Raw genomic sequence first — 16,964 nt, 5'->3', positions numbered from 1 at the left:
AGGACAATAAACACTGCACACGCAGTAACATGGATTGCCTGATATTCTATAAGCAAATTGCACACTTTGAAAGGGTTGGCATAGAAAATTATCTATTATAAGGCTTTGAAGAGTTATTGCGAAGCTGGAGAAGGGAAGGGTGGGGGCTGTGCGCTTGGGCAGCTGGCAGGTTCGATGCAAACCCGGAGAACCCGTTGAAAACGCTAGACCCACATGATTTAAAAGCAGTAATTACGGTCGCTTTGGCTCACAAAGCCCACTTCTATTTAGATGCCCTTAGATAACACAAACCAAAGCCAAGGGTGGTAGTATTTCTCATCATTCATAGGATCCAGGAGATCATTGGCAGATATTTCATGTGCCATTCTTCTTGAATAGTATCACCAAAGTACTCTGGATCCACTCTCACTCGTCGTGCCTTACAATACTCCCAGTACGCAGGATACCACCCAGCCTGACCCCAGTCAATGATCGCTGCTACTTGTGGATTCGACCCAAGCGATAGAAGGATGTCGGGTAGAAAAAAATCGCTATGAGTGAAAACGATAGGCACTTCGCTGTCGATCTCAATTCCGCAAGCATCGTGAAACAGTTGAATGGCGTTCACACCTTGAAATGGACCTGCGAGTTCTGGGTGGGAATCGCCGAATGCCTCACTCAGTGGTTGCTTACCGAAACTGCCTGTGGAGTAGATTTCAGATTAAGGTTGCTTATGTATTATATCCGAGGGAATGCACGTACCGATATAACAGTCTTGCTTGTCCTGCGTTAAGGCCCTCCATGTTTTCACAATATATTTTAAGTTGTTCGCAGACGGCCCGTCTCTTAGCGTCATCCATGCCACTCCATCTCTCTTGCAAAGTCTCGCCCTCGATCAAGGACATGTAGATAAAGACCTGTCCTTCATCCTCAGTCCAGCCAAAAATCTCAGGAGTAGATACCTGTCCTTGTAGTTGCTCGCGTATTCTCATTTGAGTTTGAGCCTCGGTCACGGTCACGTCGGCTCCGTACTTAACCACCAGTCCAAGAGACGGTATCTTGACAAGAGGGGGCGGTTGAAATTTGTGGCGTAAAGATTGCCAGAATTTTTGTTGATAGCTCTTATTTCAACTGGCGTAGGGAACGCAGAGACTCGTCTCTCTCTGAGAAAGCTAGACTCGGGAAAAATATTCGTTACGACGGGTGAATGGGGTTCTAACCCAGTGCTTGATTTCGAAGTATCAGTGGTCGAGATGGGACATTGAGGAGCGTGACAGTCAAGTTGGGAAAAGAATAGTCGTGGCGGGCAGCGATTTGAGAAATGGGTTCACTCGACGGCTGCGAGACGATGCTAGACGCCCTCAACATTACTATCGCACCAGTTATGTTCTCGCACTAATCTGCGTACACTCTTTGCCCTCATGTGCGCAACGTCCCCGCATGTGTTCGTCAAAACCAGGGAGTTGTCATCGCTTCGTATCACCCTGCTTATACCCGCTGCGATGACCCACCCCAGGTTTCCATCGACGATGTTGTCATCCACATACAACATATTGGTAAGTTGGTTGGCCACCGTCAGGTTGGGCCGGGATCCGTTTTTGATAGTATGGTGGCGGGAGTCCGGGCGTTAGAGGATGTCAGTCGGTATTCTGATCTCATTCAGAAATTGTTAGATCGGTGGCTATCGGTGGAGGATGTAGCCGGTTTATTATGATGTAATGTGTTGCGCGTCATGCATGCCGCAGAGGATGTAGATGCTTCGATGGGGATGAAGAGTCTCCGGAGGATAAGGTGAAGCCTTTTTTCACGTAGAGACAATTCTTCAAATCCTGTCATGCTTTAATGAAGCTCCAGCTCCTTCTTTTAATTGGTGCCCTCAGGGTGTCATTATTCAAGAGCACTTGAGAGTTTTCCATTCAACTATTGTGGAGATCACTTCACTCGTCTGCAGGGGATATATTCCCGCGCAAGGTGACATTACAATCCGGCAGCCAATTTGTTGCATTTAATGAAAAACATTTAGCCACGATAGATCGAACTTATTAGATTAGACCATATATATGACAGGCTTAATTAATATGAATTCAGTCAACGATTCATTTGCACGGCAAGTGTTACCTCCGACAGGCACAATATGCCTGGAAGATTCAAAGTCAAACATCTATGAACATCTAGCATTTTGATTTACGTTCACTCATGGCTCTGCCTGGATTTGGATGACAACTCCAATTGTTGACACTTGGTGATGCGATCTGCAGATCCGATATGCAAAAGTTGTAGACAGCTCAGGGTCGGTTAAGCTGTTCGCGCCGATAAAATAAAAGGAACCCAAAACTAAGCGGACAGTTAGTACGATTCTCGAATAGAATAGGGAAATGTCACTGACCTGGCCAAAAGCTGGAAGAAAAGGGCGGCCCAGAACCACGCATTGGCTACTTTGTCCGTTGACGAGCCCACATCCGGAGAGATGCCTGCCGGACCGACATTGTTTGGAGCAAATCCACGGGCACAAATGGTAGCGATAGACCCAAGAATCTGGGCGACTAGTAGGACGAAGCAGACATGGACTCTGGTTAGGGTCTGCAAAAGGATCATTCCCAGGCCGACTTGTTGAATCTCATCAAGGAACCCCAGCCAGAGCCAGACACAGCGAGAGGCGAGAGCCCCGGAGGTCAGACTGCTTGTCCACGGGAGGTAGAATCCGATGTTAGAGGTTCCCCACCAAGTTTGCGCCCAGCGCGGTGCGCCAACACTTAGTCCGAAAACGGGTAAGATCCAGCTGTGCTCTTTGGATAGGAATCGGAAAATGAGTAGCGCAACTATCCAAAGAATGACAAAGAAGAATACCACTAAAAGTACCACCTCCCATGTCTTGGCATGTTTAGATGACCACAAGAAAGACCAGTTCCGGCCAAACGCCGCAGCGAGGAACCAGTTCTGGATAATGACCATGAAGAAGAACCAGAGAACAATACGCCGGCGGAAGAGTGACGTGTCAAAAAATAGGACCTTTCCAGGAGATTGACGATAGTATTTCGGCAGGCCAAGAGCAAGTACAACGCCAATGACAAGACATACTGCGGCGATAGGGATCACCACAGCAGTGAGTTTCCATGTATTTAAAGTAGCCGTAGAAACGCCCCCAATCTCTACCGCAGTGACCCTGGAGCTCCAGTACCACAGTGCAACCGTGTAAATCTGTTGGATTCCCTGGATAAGACTTGCGCGGAACATCCAGTCTTTCACGGGAATTGCACCCTGGTCGCCAAAGTTCAGCGCAAAGAACAGAGATCCACTGGAAGAGGCAGCCGCATAGACGCCTGCGGCAACATTCTGTGCCCATGCTCGACCGAGACTAGTGATCCCGAAGGGTGAAACGCCGATGACCATGAATGCTAGGGAGTATAACAGCCATGGGAGACTGAGGACAATCACCGATGGGAAGCGGTAGAAGAGAGTCCACCAAGCGATAGTTGAGACGCAATAGATGGTCGCAATAATGTAGAGCTTAACAGCAGTCTCGCCTACCTGACCAACGAGAAGAGTTACCTGTGCCGAGTTTGTCGCGATGATCTGGCCAAGGCCCAAGAACAGAGCGTAGACAGGCCAATTTCCAACACGGCGTCTCATAAACCTCTGGATGGCAATCGGTCTCTTGTATCCCAGCCGAGAGAGCCATTCATCAATTTCACCAAGATCATTAGTTTCCAGCTCTCCAGGAACCCGAGAAACGCGAGTATACGCCGCATTATCGAGGGCATCCTCCGAAGCAGCTTCATCCAGTGCACGTTCTTTAGGCTGAACTTTCAACTGCGCGTCATTGTACATGTTGAAGAATTTCCGCTCGCTCTTCATCAAGTACGTCTCAATACAGTAGTCCGTGATAGAATTTTTGGTATTCAGCTTGGTCAGAAGCGTTTCGAAGTGCCGCGTGAAGTGACCCATTCTGTCAGTAAAGGTTGGATCGACCTTCTGCAGCTCGAAGACAGATTGATCGTGATCGCCGATGACAGACGGCAACGAAAGAACAGACACATTGCGGATGTGAGAGAGAGGAGCTCTCACTGGAGAAGACTCCCGCGAGACAAAACTTGACGAGTCCGGGGTAGATATCTCGGACCAGCGTGGAGAGTGGCAGCTGTTGTTTCGATAAGAACCAACTTCCTGAGACCCAAGAGCCCGGTTAACGGCTGCCACCGCCTCTTCGGGGGAAATGTAATCCTCCTGTGGCGTGTCGGTACCTTCGTCTTCAGCGTCCGTGGTATCACTTTCAGCTCTCTGGTCGGAAATTTGACTCTCGCGCAATGACTTCTTGACAAGGCGCTTCCTGCCCTGGCCAGGGCCATCTCGCCGTCCAAGCGAGAGTTTGCGACCCAGAATGCTGCTCCTGTTACTTTCAGTGCCCCTAAGGTGGTCAGCTGCCTGTAGTTCTTGGAGAGATGGGTGAGCGAGTTGTGATGTTCTCACTGGTGGCGAGTCCAAGCCCTCTGCCAGGGACATATCGAGTCTTGGAAGGGCCACCGTTGAGAAATGCTCGTCCCGCATCTCTGAGTATATTTGTGACCGTGCGGGGCCCGCCGTAGTAGTTCGGTTCTTCGCATGATGGATGTGGATTGCTGTCCGTTGCAAGACTTCGAGTTTATGGGTCCATTCAAGGACGGGGAATCGCTGCTTGGCAGAGTTTGCCCGCATTTCCCTTCGTGTCTCTTCTGACGAGTCAAGAGCAGACTTGATTGCCGTTCTCAATTGATGCAAGAGATGACGCGCTGAGTCGGATTCCACAGTATACCACCAACCAGGCATCTGGCCTAGACCCCCAATGCGAGAGCCGATCCCAAGAGCACCCTTCCGTCCAAATTCAACGGCAATCAGTCCGAATGGTTCGTCCCGAGAGGGGATCAAGGCAAAGTCAGCACCAGAAAATACATAGGGAGGCAGGACAGTAAACTCTGGCTTCGAGAAAATACGACCTGGAAACATTTCCATGATGCGCTCCAGCTTGACAGCAGCGAGCCTGCCATATAGGTCGACGATAGGGCCGACACAGATCAATTGAACCTGCGGTCTCGCAAACAATACCGCCGGTATGACATCTGCAATCAAGTCAACGCCCTTCTGCTTTGACCATCGTCCAACGAATACCAACAGATCAGCATTGCGATCCTCACTCAGACCAGCCCACTTCTGTGCCTTCAACTTTTCGCTTATTCGTTCATCGCAGGACTGAATAGGAACTTCCCCGTCGGAGCTATCCTCCAACGTGCCTGTGTCGGAGGGGTCTGGGTTTGGGAGACTGCCAATTTTATCAAGACTCCAGAAAATTGGATAGCGAGCCCATGACCGCTTGCTATACTTCTGCGACACACCAACTGCGCCGAAGCCACGTTGATGATATCGCAAATAGCTAGCACCGGTGTGAAGTAAATTGAACACATTCCCGAATTGGCAGTATTTGGTTGCAATTTCAAGTGGTATATTGAACACAGAACAAACTTCTTTCTTTTCTTGCAATGTTCGCAGCGCCCAAAGGCCTTGGAACTCCGCGTTATGCAATGAAAGACAAACGGGTATCGTGCGAGTCGGCAACAGATAAAGCGGTGCCAGGCACCCATGGAAGTCGTTGATATGGTACAGGTCAATCGCCGGTGATCGCTTCATCGTTTCTGCGATACACTGATTCCACGCTGAATAGTAAACTGCACTATCAAGGTCGTCCATACGGGGAGGATAGGGCTCTGCTTTAGTCTGCTGACGAAAGACGGGAGCGTCAAGCAGAACATATGTAATGTTTTCGACTACGTGATACTGTACTTTCACCAAATATGGGTTATCTAGTATCGTAATCACATAAGGCTCAGCAGGCGTGTCTTGGGGATACTCGATATCAGTGACGCATGGAACCACCCAGATAAGATTCTGATGCTTCAAGTTCTGGGACATGAGCTGGGCCATCACACCGAGACCCCCAATCTTAACCTTCAGCCCCCAGTCTTGGATGTCGTATTCCATTGTTGCGATCAATACTGTGCGTCGTTGGTTGGAGGCGCCCGCGGCAGCAATGTCTGTCGACACGGCCGTTTCTGGCATTATCTTCGGCGATCCATCGTCCCCGGCGATCTTGTCTTTAACCCTCCGCCAAAACAGGACTTGTAGCCTACCTTCTTTGACCACGTTACCATCTTTATTGAACTTGACACGGTAAAAGGTTCGGATAAAGATGAGAACACCAGATAAGCCCATCAGGACCGGAAGAACCCACAAGAGAATGAAGAGCACAAGCTGGACCCATCCTGATCCAACTGGAATTAATTGGTATCGCAAGTTGCCATCGTTGAGGGAGATGGTCCAGCCAAGATATGGGAATGGGGGTAAAGTTGTGATATTGATGACGTTGGACGAAAGATACGACGGAGGAAGCTTCTGGACCACAGAGGAGCTATCAACATCGCCATAAACCTCTGTGGTATCCGGCGTGCCTACCTTGTCGGTTCCCCAGACATTCAGCTGTCCAACAGCCGGCCATTCATAGACAAAATCGTACCTCCAACTTGATGTCTCGGAGTCGTACCTCATCCTGTTATCCAGTCCTGCATCGTAGCCATACTGGTTGTATGGACCGTTCCACCACAGATGAGGGAATCTCCGAGTTGCGTCATCATCCCAGTCATAATCACCTTCCTGTATATAATCGCTGCTCCCCGTGAGCCTCGAAAAGTACTGGACACGAATGTGAGTTCCCTTCCATTTTTGATTGTCCGTGCCTGTCCAAGACGGGATATTAATTGTAGTGTTTCCACCCAAATAAGCCTTCCAATCCGACCATGTCCGACCAAAATCGGTTGAGTAGCGGAATCGATCTGCGCCGGCCGCGTTATGCTGGATGTAGAAGTTATCGGCGGATTTGTGCACCAGAGTGGAAGAGTAATTCGAAAGCGGAGACATCAGAGGATTGCTCAAAGGGCCAACTCGAAGCAAAAATTTGTCGATTGAGTTGGTGTGTGCCCCAGAGGCGGAAACGTTGTTAACCGTCAGCTGGTGGATTCCGTGGTGGGCATTGCTCAACTTAGCAGACCACGTCCATACGGTGGGAACCTCACCGACAAACGAATCACCGCTCGTTCTGGCAGAGACATTGGTGCACTTCACACTGGAAGTATCAAGAGACGCAGCGATGCCCTTTTCTGTCGTTGAATTCACGATAATCGCGTTGGTAATGCTGTCACAACTCATCTCTTTTGAATATCCTAGCTGAATTGGAATAGTTTCACCCACATCTTGTGGAGAAATGAACCGAGCGTCGTGTCCGGGAAGAAATTCAGTAACAGTAGGACTTGGCTCAACAAAACTGTCGGCCTCCACATATGCCCGATATTCCCATGGCAGCAACTTCATGCGAGGGACACATCCGTAGCCATCTTCATCTTGGCTATTAGGTCCGTCACGCAAAGTGAGCTCCTCATAAGGATAGAAAAGATTCTTCAGCTTGGTCTTTGACTTGAATGGAGCCAACAGTGCCGTATTTTTGTTACTGCAGTTGCCGCCATAAGTGTCTGTTGCGTTTCCATTTTGATACACCAGCCACAGAGTTCCATTGCCATTGGATGTTTCCGATGCTTCTTTCTGGACTTCAGGAAAATAGCTTCGTAGCACCGACCATAGGCCGGTGACTGTGGGAGTAGTAGAGGATCCAGGAAGGAATATCTCTCTAGTGAGCTGGGAGAGTGTCTCAAGATACAAGCCATCATTGGCAACTGGGTATTGCGTTCGGATTTCGAACATCCTCTTCATGATGTTGCGAATTGGGTGAGCCGGGTTTCGCTGATCATACGTGACGGTGATATCGTTGCATCCATGTAGACCTTTTTCAATGGGAAAGTCGTAGAATTTTGAGGTATTCAAATTGAAACAGCCCTGCGTCCACCATGCGGTTTGGTACGTCATGGGCTGTCGGCCGAACATATAATTAGATGCAGTGGCATCAAACACATACATCGCCTGCTCTTCTCCCCATAGGACAAGTGGGATTCCGGGGAGCTCCAGCGTGATGATATACAGACCGAGAAGGAATTTGTCCGTACCGTTTTTGACTGCCGGCCAGCGGAAATTGTCTTGGTTCGAGACGCCATACATATGCCTCGGATCTAGTTCCCCAGTGAAGGCATTAAGAAAGTCGTTCGTCCGAAGCATCTCATTCCAGGCCTCAATGAAATCAGTGGGCAAGTCGAAATCAGCAACCAGATTACCATCTATCCCCAAAAATCGGGTCATTGAACGATAGATGGTATAGTGAAATGCGGAGGCATCCAATGCTTGCAACCCATCGGCTCTCAAGAAGTGCGAGTCCGAATTGTTGGTTAGCTTAGCGCCAGCACCTGCGTCCTTCGGGCGCTGATCTGGTTGACGCCCGCGGCCGAGGTACAAACTGCCGAATGTGTCTCCAGACGTGATTTCACCGGGAAGGAAGAAATTGTTCTTGCCGAACCGTTTCGCACATTCGCGGTAAAAAGCGGTCATCTCGCTCAAGGGTTCGAGGGTTGACTGGACGGCCTTGTCAAAACGGAACCCGTCGATATCCAAACTAGCAATCTGAAAGCATGAATGCCTGGTGATGACGTCTCGGACCGGCTTGTGCCATTCGCGCAGGCGATCCTGCACGGAGGCAAATTTAGTAAGTTGACGCTGCCAGTCTGGGAAGTTGCCGAACGCTTCAAGCTCTCCATATTGGTCAAAGTCGCTATCATAGCAACCCTTGAGGTCTTCAACTCCACCGGAAAGTAACGGGTATCCCGTCTCATTCCAAAATTTTGGGTAGTTACAAGTTTCGTTGTATTCATTCCCAACTCCGAAATCGGCATACTTTCTATCTGTGACCCATTCAACTTCGTATTCGTGGGCCCGGAAGTCGGCTGAGTCGTTCAGATGACCTTTAAATCCGACCAGGTTACTCATCCTGATTTTTTTTCATAAGCCCAGGGATACCAATAATAGTAGCAGCAGCACCGACTTACGTTGACAATGTGTTATCTACTAGCACGTACATATCCCGGTCGTGGATCTCGGTAATAGTTCGTCTCCAGTCCTCAATCGTGCCGAAATGCATGTCGAGGAGGGTGGTATCGACGGGGGAGTAGCCATCGTAGGCCCAAGGGAGATTCATCAAGTACGTGCCGGCGAAATAAATAGCCTAAATGGATCAGCTATGTAGTTCATCCAAAGTCAGCCTAGCTCACCTTGAAGCCCATGCCCTGGATGTAATCCAACGTGTCAAGTAAGCCGTCTAGATCGCCACCATGACGCATCTGGTTCGAGTTCAAAACATGCTCAAAGGAAGTCCCGTTGATGTCATCATTTGTCGGGTCCCCGTTGGATATGCGATCCAGAAATATGGTATAGATAGGGAATCGCCAGTTGTCTGGTGACGGATGATACTCATGGTCTGGCCATGCTCCCCAATAATCGATTGGACCTTCGGCGGATTTATTCTCGTTAAGATTGTATTCAGCGAGCGACTCAGTGTATGGCCAGCATAACGCATGGACGCTCAGAAACGACAGTATGAGAAATGCTGAGCGTTGCATTTCTGTCGATATATCAGGCCGAAACGCTAGGCACCGGAATTTGCTCGATCCAACCCTTTCGGAAATGCAAAGAAAACAATTCCTCTATGCGTTGAGCAAACAGGAGCTGTAGTTGAAGAAGAGCAAACGAACGAGCTTCAAAAGACATCAAGGATTTTACAACACAGGATGTGAGACTCTTATCAGCCAGACAGGCGTATGGATCGCTGTACTTTCACTACTACCGACCCACTCTGGGCCAAGACATCACTGTATCAATCCACCCACAGGCAGGGTTTTTCCCGCGGTGGGGTGGCGGTGTTCCTCAGTGGTTCGGATTAGCAATACGTGTCTCCAATCCTGGTTAGTTCGGTGTGTGTCTCAGACAGACCCAACAGAGTCCGATCGGGTGCAGCCGACAGTGTAAGCCTCAAATTCGTTTGCCATTATAAGCAAACATGCAAATCGAAGTCGATCCCTGTTTGATTACATTGTTCTGTCTTTGTGTGTATGAGATCCTATCAACCAACTCCCAACACATATCAACATAAGGGAACTGCCACGGTACTATGTAGATGAGGGGAGGTTTTCTCTCTGCTTGCAGTACAGGTATGCGAAATATCTATTTCAAACAGACTTATCTTATCTCTGGTATCTTTCGGAAGCTTGACCGATTGAAACCCGCTAGCTCTTTTTATAGGGGACTGATACAGACAACCCCCCTGCCTGAATTTACTCACCGCCTTTCTCGCCGCTTTCGTGCCGCCGCACTATGTTCTCTAGCAGCATCAACCGTCAAGTAAGTTAACTTAGTTGCTACATGTACATGTACACAGGTAAACAGATATTAATTCCCTTGAACAAGCAAATTAAAATTGCTCCGAAGTCTAGAAAACTTGCTAATAGTTTGTTTTATAGGAACAGCGTCGAGTGATTTTTTGCCGGTCAATGCTTAGCGTTTGATTTGATACGGTTGGTGGCTTTCGCCCAGGGTGACAATCTGTGCATTGCTGACCAGGCACTGATATCGTGGTTGCGGCTTTCCCGGACTTGTATTGCCAGATGTCCTGCCATCCTGTCTATGTTCCAATAGAACTCGTTTAAAACGAGTCGTTTTTAGCTTATTGTATTTAATGGCTTTTTGTTACGAAAAATGCATTTAAAACGAATACATACAGGTAGGGTGGCGGCTCGCTTGTAGTGGTGGCTTCGCATGTGGATTATAGTGACGCAGCAAATGTTTTAGCACCCTTGTTCAGACCGCTTTTGAGACCGCCTATTGTAAACCGAAGAGCAAGTTAATGATATCTTACCTTTTAAACATTCTTGTTTCAGTAGGAGTTTTTCATAGAAGGTATGATTCAATTCAATACACAAAGACCAAGTGTTTTGTTAAGAAACAAGTTAAAGGGTGTTGAAAAAATCCAAATTTTGACCGGCAGAATCTAAAAGATCAGAGGGGTGTTAAAACATTTGCTGCGTCACTGTACGTTACAAATACTATTGAAGAAAAACCTTGTGTTTTATTTAACGTTTATCTACAATATAATAATCCATAACGTACCTTACGATTCGTAATTATATGGCGAATCATATTGACAACCCGTACGTCCACTTTTAATAACACAAAGAATACAATCTTGTGTTTTTCTCTTTTTCTCATCTGCATAAGCGTATCAGGATCATAATTTATTATAAGAATTATCAAATGGTGGCATATATATATGAAATTGTCTGTTCTACCTATAAAATCAGTTAATGCTGATTTATCTTGAAATAATATTTTACATGTGCAACCATCTGGTAATGTTACAGTACATTTGTAACTACTTAAACTATTTACATATCCAAATTTTTATTTGTATACCTAATTCAATATAAACAAGAAATTGACGAGATAACCATGAAGCATGTTGTAACATTTCTCGTGGGGTCTGTAGCGGCATATTTGCTACTTCTGTTGTTCAAGGAGTAACAGATTTTCTCATTTAATGTATTTGAACTAACGTCAACAGGATACTCAATTACTCTTAATGCAGTATTATGATTAACTAATGTAATACTACTTTGATTGAATTCAAAAGTATTTAATCTACAATAAGTTGGTTCTACTCATTGGTTAAACCCACTTAAATGTGAAACAGTATTATCACGGAAACAATCCAAAAATAATTTTACCTCCTCATCTATAACTAATATTTACTACTAAGTTTCTTGCATAAGTAGTAGAATTATTAATCTCTTGACATAAATACAATCTATAATCGTTAGGAGTATCGGTCAAATACACTGCAATTGGGCCGAATATGCGCCGCCAATGATAGGCGGCCCGCCTAATCCACGGGACGTGTCGAAATCTACTAATAAAATGGAGGTGGGGTGTAAGCTTTGGCAGTCGCTTACTGAATGCGAGGCCCCAGCCATGCCAAAGAGGCTTCCTGTCCGGGTTTGATCGATGAATAATGTCATCGGCGCGCTGCTGTATCGATGCTGCCGGGGGGGGGGGGGGGGGGGGCGCCGCAGCTATCCATAAAGATAATCCAGTCAAGCAATGCTTTTTCTTGGACCGAGTCCAATGCCTTATTGGTGGCAGGTCGGCCAATTGCTGACCCGGCACCCCGAATACGGCCTAGCAGGGTCTGGTAACTAACGTCGAATTCCCTTGCCAATGGTTTGATCTTCGGCTCATTACGGTCATGGTAAGCGGCCAATGCATTGGCAATTTTGAGCTCATTTTCATCCGACATGATAGCGAGAAGTGGTCGAAAAATGAGCTATTTCATGGAGATATTAGCGGGAAAACGTCATGCTAAGGCCAATATTAGATGCATTGCGTTCTGATTTGCTTACAGTAAATAGCTTAGGCAATGCTCTTTTGAATGCAATATTTATGGCAGTAATTTGCTATCAAAAATGCTACGAAAATTGACGTTTTACGAGGTGGGTGAAAAGTATGGTTAGGCACCAAAATAGGGCCCGAAAGTATGGTCTAAAACCGGAGCCCCAACACCGAAGGTGTCTGGGGCGACTAGCTTAGCTAAGCATTGGAAGGGCCCGAGTAGTGATTATAAATGGTTTACGGGGCACTCTGCCCTCTGAACTCGTAATATTGAGCTCTGTATCTCTTGATAGTCGTGTACAAACGGAATGCAGATGTGAAATCCTTTGTATGCCAAATTGTTGGACCACGTAGTACATAATTCCTGACCTGATAGTTGATATACAATTGCTGGGAGGAAAGGCAACATCGGCTGAAACACGAGTCCCTAGTCCGGCTTCCCGAGCAAGATAATGTGCGACTTACTAGCACGGAACTCCGAAAAAGGAAACAGTCACCAAGTTGATCCAGGCCGCTAAGCGGGGAGGGCGAGGAGCTAGGCAAAGAATAAGACTGCTTCGACTGAGGCATGTCTTCGGTATTCCTCGATGTGGAGGGCTGAGGAGAGCAAGTGCGTCTTGTTTCAGAGGTAGATTCTTCAGACTGCTCCGAAGGTGATGAAACCAGGCCATTGTGTAGAGCATTATACTCTCAACGTGGAAGACCACCTGTCCTCAGCATAAGCAGGTTGTACCTTTCAGCATATATCCGCAACGGAGATCCATAGTCCAGCGTTGCTGGTGACGCGATGGCAGTGTGAAATCGACCACTACGCGTTTCGGTAATACGATAACCGCTTCACCTGACAAAATATTGATGCGGAGAAATCTCACATTGTACGTAATATGAATGTGAATATGAATAATGCGTTTATTCGCATTTCTTTATTCTTTTCGGAGCCCTAAGTGTCTCAAGATGCTTCCCCTTTCCACGGTTGATAGCCTATAACAGCTCCCTAGATACAAAAGTCTGTTCTTCAGGAGAAACGGAGACAGAAGCAGGCAGAGATGAAACACGAGAGAATCTCAGCTATCAAATCAGGGACTGATGACAAAACTCAGATAGCCCCAGCAGCATGAAGCAACGGTAACACATGAGGGTTGAACCTTCCTTTTGAGCCTAGAGGAGCACTCATACATTTGAACGGTCCACTCACGGTATCCGACCCCAGTATCAGCGTCTCTCACCATCAATGACCGGAATCGAAAGACTTCCTAGATCATTGCTGCCTTTGCCTCTCGAGAGCTCATCCTTATAAACAGCTGCGTGCTCTATCACCCCAGAAGTACGATGGAATTGTCAAAACAATGGGTAGGCTGACCACCATAAATATTATCATATACACCTGGATCCAGCCCTTCGACTGGACCCAATCTACCGCAACGTAGAGGAAGACAAGGCCAATGGCATTCTTCGCCACGTTGACAATGACAAGAACTTCGGATGCAAAGGCGGGATAACAGTCGACAAGGTAGGTCACTGCCACATTTGGCGCGTATACGGCGCCAAATGCCACAGAACGCCAGGCGGTGTCCGCCCATTCATCGTCAAAGCCAGGGTCGACAGGAGTAAGGCAAAGAGAGAAGAGGTGTAAAGAAGTGGAAGAACTGACCCATGCCGAATCCGACTGCGATGAATGCCCAGTAGGGTTTCCTGTCACTGGTGAGTGCCACGACAATGCAGCCAATAGGCCCAATGAATGAATCGGCCCCATGGATACTAGCCGTAGCTCTGGTACAAATACACCGCGGTTTCGCTTGGTCATCCGGGCCGTAATTAAGTCGCAGACGTACCCGCCGCCGAAGGTGGAGAGAGTGAAGCCGATGATGGCGGAGATTTGCATTAGGCCCACGCTGCTAACTGGGAATAGGTAAGGAGGCGCCATGAGAAGTGATGGGAGGGCTAATCTAAGCCGCCATATGTTCGCAAGCCAACCGTCCCGCGATACAATGTCGCGGGGCTCACAAAAAGAACCACTAGCGACGAGAGGGCGCTGGCATAAACAAACACTCCCTAAAGAACAACCAAGAATGGTAGGAAAACAAAAGGCACGGAAAAAGCCTTAGCTAGAGATAGGGATTGATTTGTGTGGAAGAGTGATGTGAAGACCCGGCGACGTGAGAACTTGACAACAAAGTCTTCATTTTCACCAACCGATGGGCCCTGAGCATTCTCGACATTGCTTACACTGGGGCCTACCTCGATTGCTTTAGCGTCATATGGCGGAAATAATGAATAGGTGGCTGGTGACGGGACAGCCAGATGCGGTCGTGTGAAGGAAGACTCGGGGTGCAAAAACAACGAGAGCCAGGAAATCAAATCCTGCTAGCGCAGCGCAGAGCCAGACAACGTCCCCACAGGAACCAGGGCTATACTCGACCATAAAGCCGGCCACGAGTGGCCCCACTGCGGAACAGGCACTTGCAAGCACCACGTAACTGCTCAAAATAAAAAACGGTATAAGCTGTAGGAATGTCGTTTGGAGATGTGCTCTGAGGAGCCAGGTGGTGCTAGCCTGTGTCGGCTCTGGCGAGAGGAGGACGGCCGTGGCCGCCTTCCCGAAAGCGAGAATGGTTTGAGCGGGATCTTGAGCTTGGTCTTTTCCCCAGGGCGTTGAGCAGGACAACTGTAGGCCGTGTCTGGGGTTCCATGAAAGTGACCTTCTTTGCAACTTGGATGTCTGCCTCCTCGACTGAGAATATCAAGGGAGGTGAAGTAGATTGAGATCTGGTGGTTGGCTTGGGCTTCGGCGACACGTATACCGATGGCTGCGAGAATATACTGGACACCAGTTGTGGAGGAGAGTCTGGCGATTTTAGCTCAAGCACCAACTGCTTTTTCGGGTCAAATACATAGGCGTTGTTGTCAAACGCAGCGTTGCTCGTCCACTTGATAGTATTCGTAGACACAGGGCGTGGCCGTTTGACTGTCGGTGGCGCCAGCAAATGTTCTTCGCGATTTGAATCAGGGTCCATGTGAGAGGCATCGTCGGCGCTCAGGCCTGAATCGAAGATGGCAGCTCGTTGGGATCCAACCGGAGAGCCGATCGGCGAGGAAAGTAGATCCTGGGCTCCGGTATCACACTCGGACACGGCTTCTTCGTCCGATTCATATCGATCTTGGAGACTATGCCGGCTTAAGCGGTGTAGATCCAGCGAGGTAGACCCGTACATGGTTCCAGCAGTCGACAGAACCGATGATAGTATAGAAGAAAGGAATAGTTGTCACCGGTATCAAGCTGTCAAACCGTGGATGGATCCAAAGAAGAAGAGGAAAATAGAGGACAGGAGGACCAGCCCTAAACTAAGAATGCCAGCAACGATAGGGTAAATGGAAACCAGTCCAAGGAGAGATGACAGCGCCCTGATATTCCACCGGGAGTAAAGCTGCAAAAGAGATCCAAAAATCCACTCCTTCACACACGGGGAGAGGATGACTCCGTTAAGGGGAGTGAGACCAGGGAGCTATGGACAGGGGATGCATTATTCGACTAAAGAAAAGATGGTGAAAAAAAGAAAGCAGGGAAAAGGCTTCGAGGGGCGGTACTTGCGATCTAGTGTTCCGAAATCGAAGGATCAAATCCTGCTCTGCTGGTTAAATTTTAACCGTAAATAGATCCGGGCTCCATGCCGTCGATATCTCTACTGAATCATCTCAAAAATCCTTGGTTTTCCCAAAAACAGCAGGTGCAATCCATACATTTTTAGTGGATCTGCCTTCCATAACCTCACCATCACCAGAGACTCCCTTTCGCACCAAGATGTGAATTAATCGGTTGAAGTAAAATAATGAAAAATACCAGACACGTTCGAAAGTCTCTTCCCACTCCATTTTTTGGGTCCCTCTCAAAGTATATTTATTACCTACCACGTGGCAGACTGGGAGTTGGGGTTACCCCGAAAACCTTAACGTATTGTGTAAGCGAGTGGAACATGTAAGCGAGTGGAACACCTACGCGTTAGTTTCGCGTCATGTTCATTACATCAATTTTCAACCACCCACAATGCCACCAATTCGCTCTCAAAGCTCTCAAAAACGTATAGAGCAAGAGGGTAGGATCTTATTAGCTATTCGCTCTCTTCAGTCCGATGAAAAATGCTCAATTCGTCAATTGGCTCGCGATTTCGACGTCCCGCTGAATACGCTCCGTCGCCGTATGGCAGGTGTCAAAAGTCGCGAAGAAACCCGCGCCAACAGCCATAAATTGACTTTTTTGGAAGAGGAATCCCTTGAGAATTGGATCATCTCATTAGATGAGCGTGGAGCTGCCCCTCGGCCAAATACCGTACGAGAAGTGGCCAATTTGCTACTCGCGGACCGTGGGACTGACCCGACCGAGACAGTCGGGGTGAAATGGGTCTATAACTTCGTCCAACGGCATCCTAACCTCTCCACTCGATTCTCGAGGTCTTACGATTACCGGCGAGCTCAATGCGAGGACGTGAAGATGATTACAACGTGGTTTAACTACCTTCAAAGTACGATTGCGAAATACGGTATCCTTGAGGAGGATATCTACAATTTCGACGAGACTGGCTTCGCTCTCGGCC

General features: G+C 47.9%; 4 protein-coding genes across 4 annotated transcripts; all 4 read right to left on the bottom strand.

Annotated features, from left to right (window-relative positions):
- Positions 1-322: 322 nt before the first annotated feature.
- N7446_010057 (uncharacterized protein) lies at positions 323-971 on the bottom strand (the record flags this gene model as incomplete). Its single annotated transcript, XM_058518802.1, has 2 exons — positions 323-677; positions 742-971. 2 exons carry the CDS (start codon positions 969-971, stop codon positions 323-325), a joined length of 585 nt encoding a protein of 194 aa, XP_058369590.1.
- A 1,293-nt stretch (positions 972-2,264) lies between these two features.
- On the bottom strand, positions 2,265-9,557 carry N7446_010056 (uncharacterized protein; the record flags this gene model as incomplete). Its single annotated transcript, XM_058518801.1, has 4 exons — positions 2,265-2,313; positions 2,366-8,929; positions 8,988-9,163; positions 9,210-9,557. 4 exons carry the CDS (start codon positions 9,555-9,557, stop codon positions 2,265-2,267), a joined length of 7,137 nt encoding a protein of 2,378 aa, XP_058369589.1.
- Positions 9,558-13,666: 4,109 nt separating this feature from the next.
- N7446_010055 (MFS transporter) lies at positions 13,667-14,299 on the bottom strand (the record flags this gene model as incomplete). Its single annotated transcript, XM_058518800.1, has 1 exon — positions 13,667-14,299. One exon carries the CDS (start codon positions 14,297-14,299, stop codon positions 13,667-13,669), a length of 633 nt encoding a protein of 210 aa, XP_058369588.1.
- Positions 14,300-14,924: 625 nt separating this feature from the next.
- Positions 14,925-15,587, bottom strand: N7446_010054 (uncharacterized protein; the record flags this gene model as incomplete). Its single annotated transcript, XM_058518799.1, has 1 exon — positions 14,925-15,587. The coding sequence occupies one exon, from the start codon at positions 15,585-15,587 to the stop codon at positions 14,925-14,927; it is 663 nt and encodes a 220-aa protein (XP_058369587.1).
- Between the last annotated feature and the right edge of the window lie 1,377 nt (positions 15,588-16,964).

This window comes from Penicillium canescens (genome assembly GCF_028828765.1).
Source record: "Penicillium canescens strain IBT 15451 chromosome Unknown utg000006l_segment0_segment0, whole genome shotgun sequence".
Classification (NCBI taxonomy): Eukaryota; Fungi; Ascomycota; class Eurotiomycetes; order Eurotiales; family Aspergillaceae; genus Penicillium; species Penicillium canescens.
The sequence above is the reverse complement of the archived record's forward strand: the minus strand, read 5'-3'. Positions and strand labels throughout refer to the sequence as shown.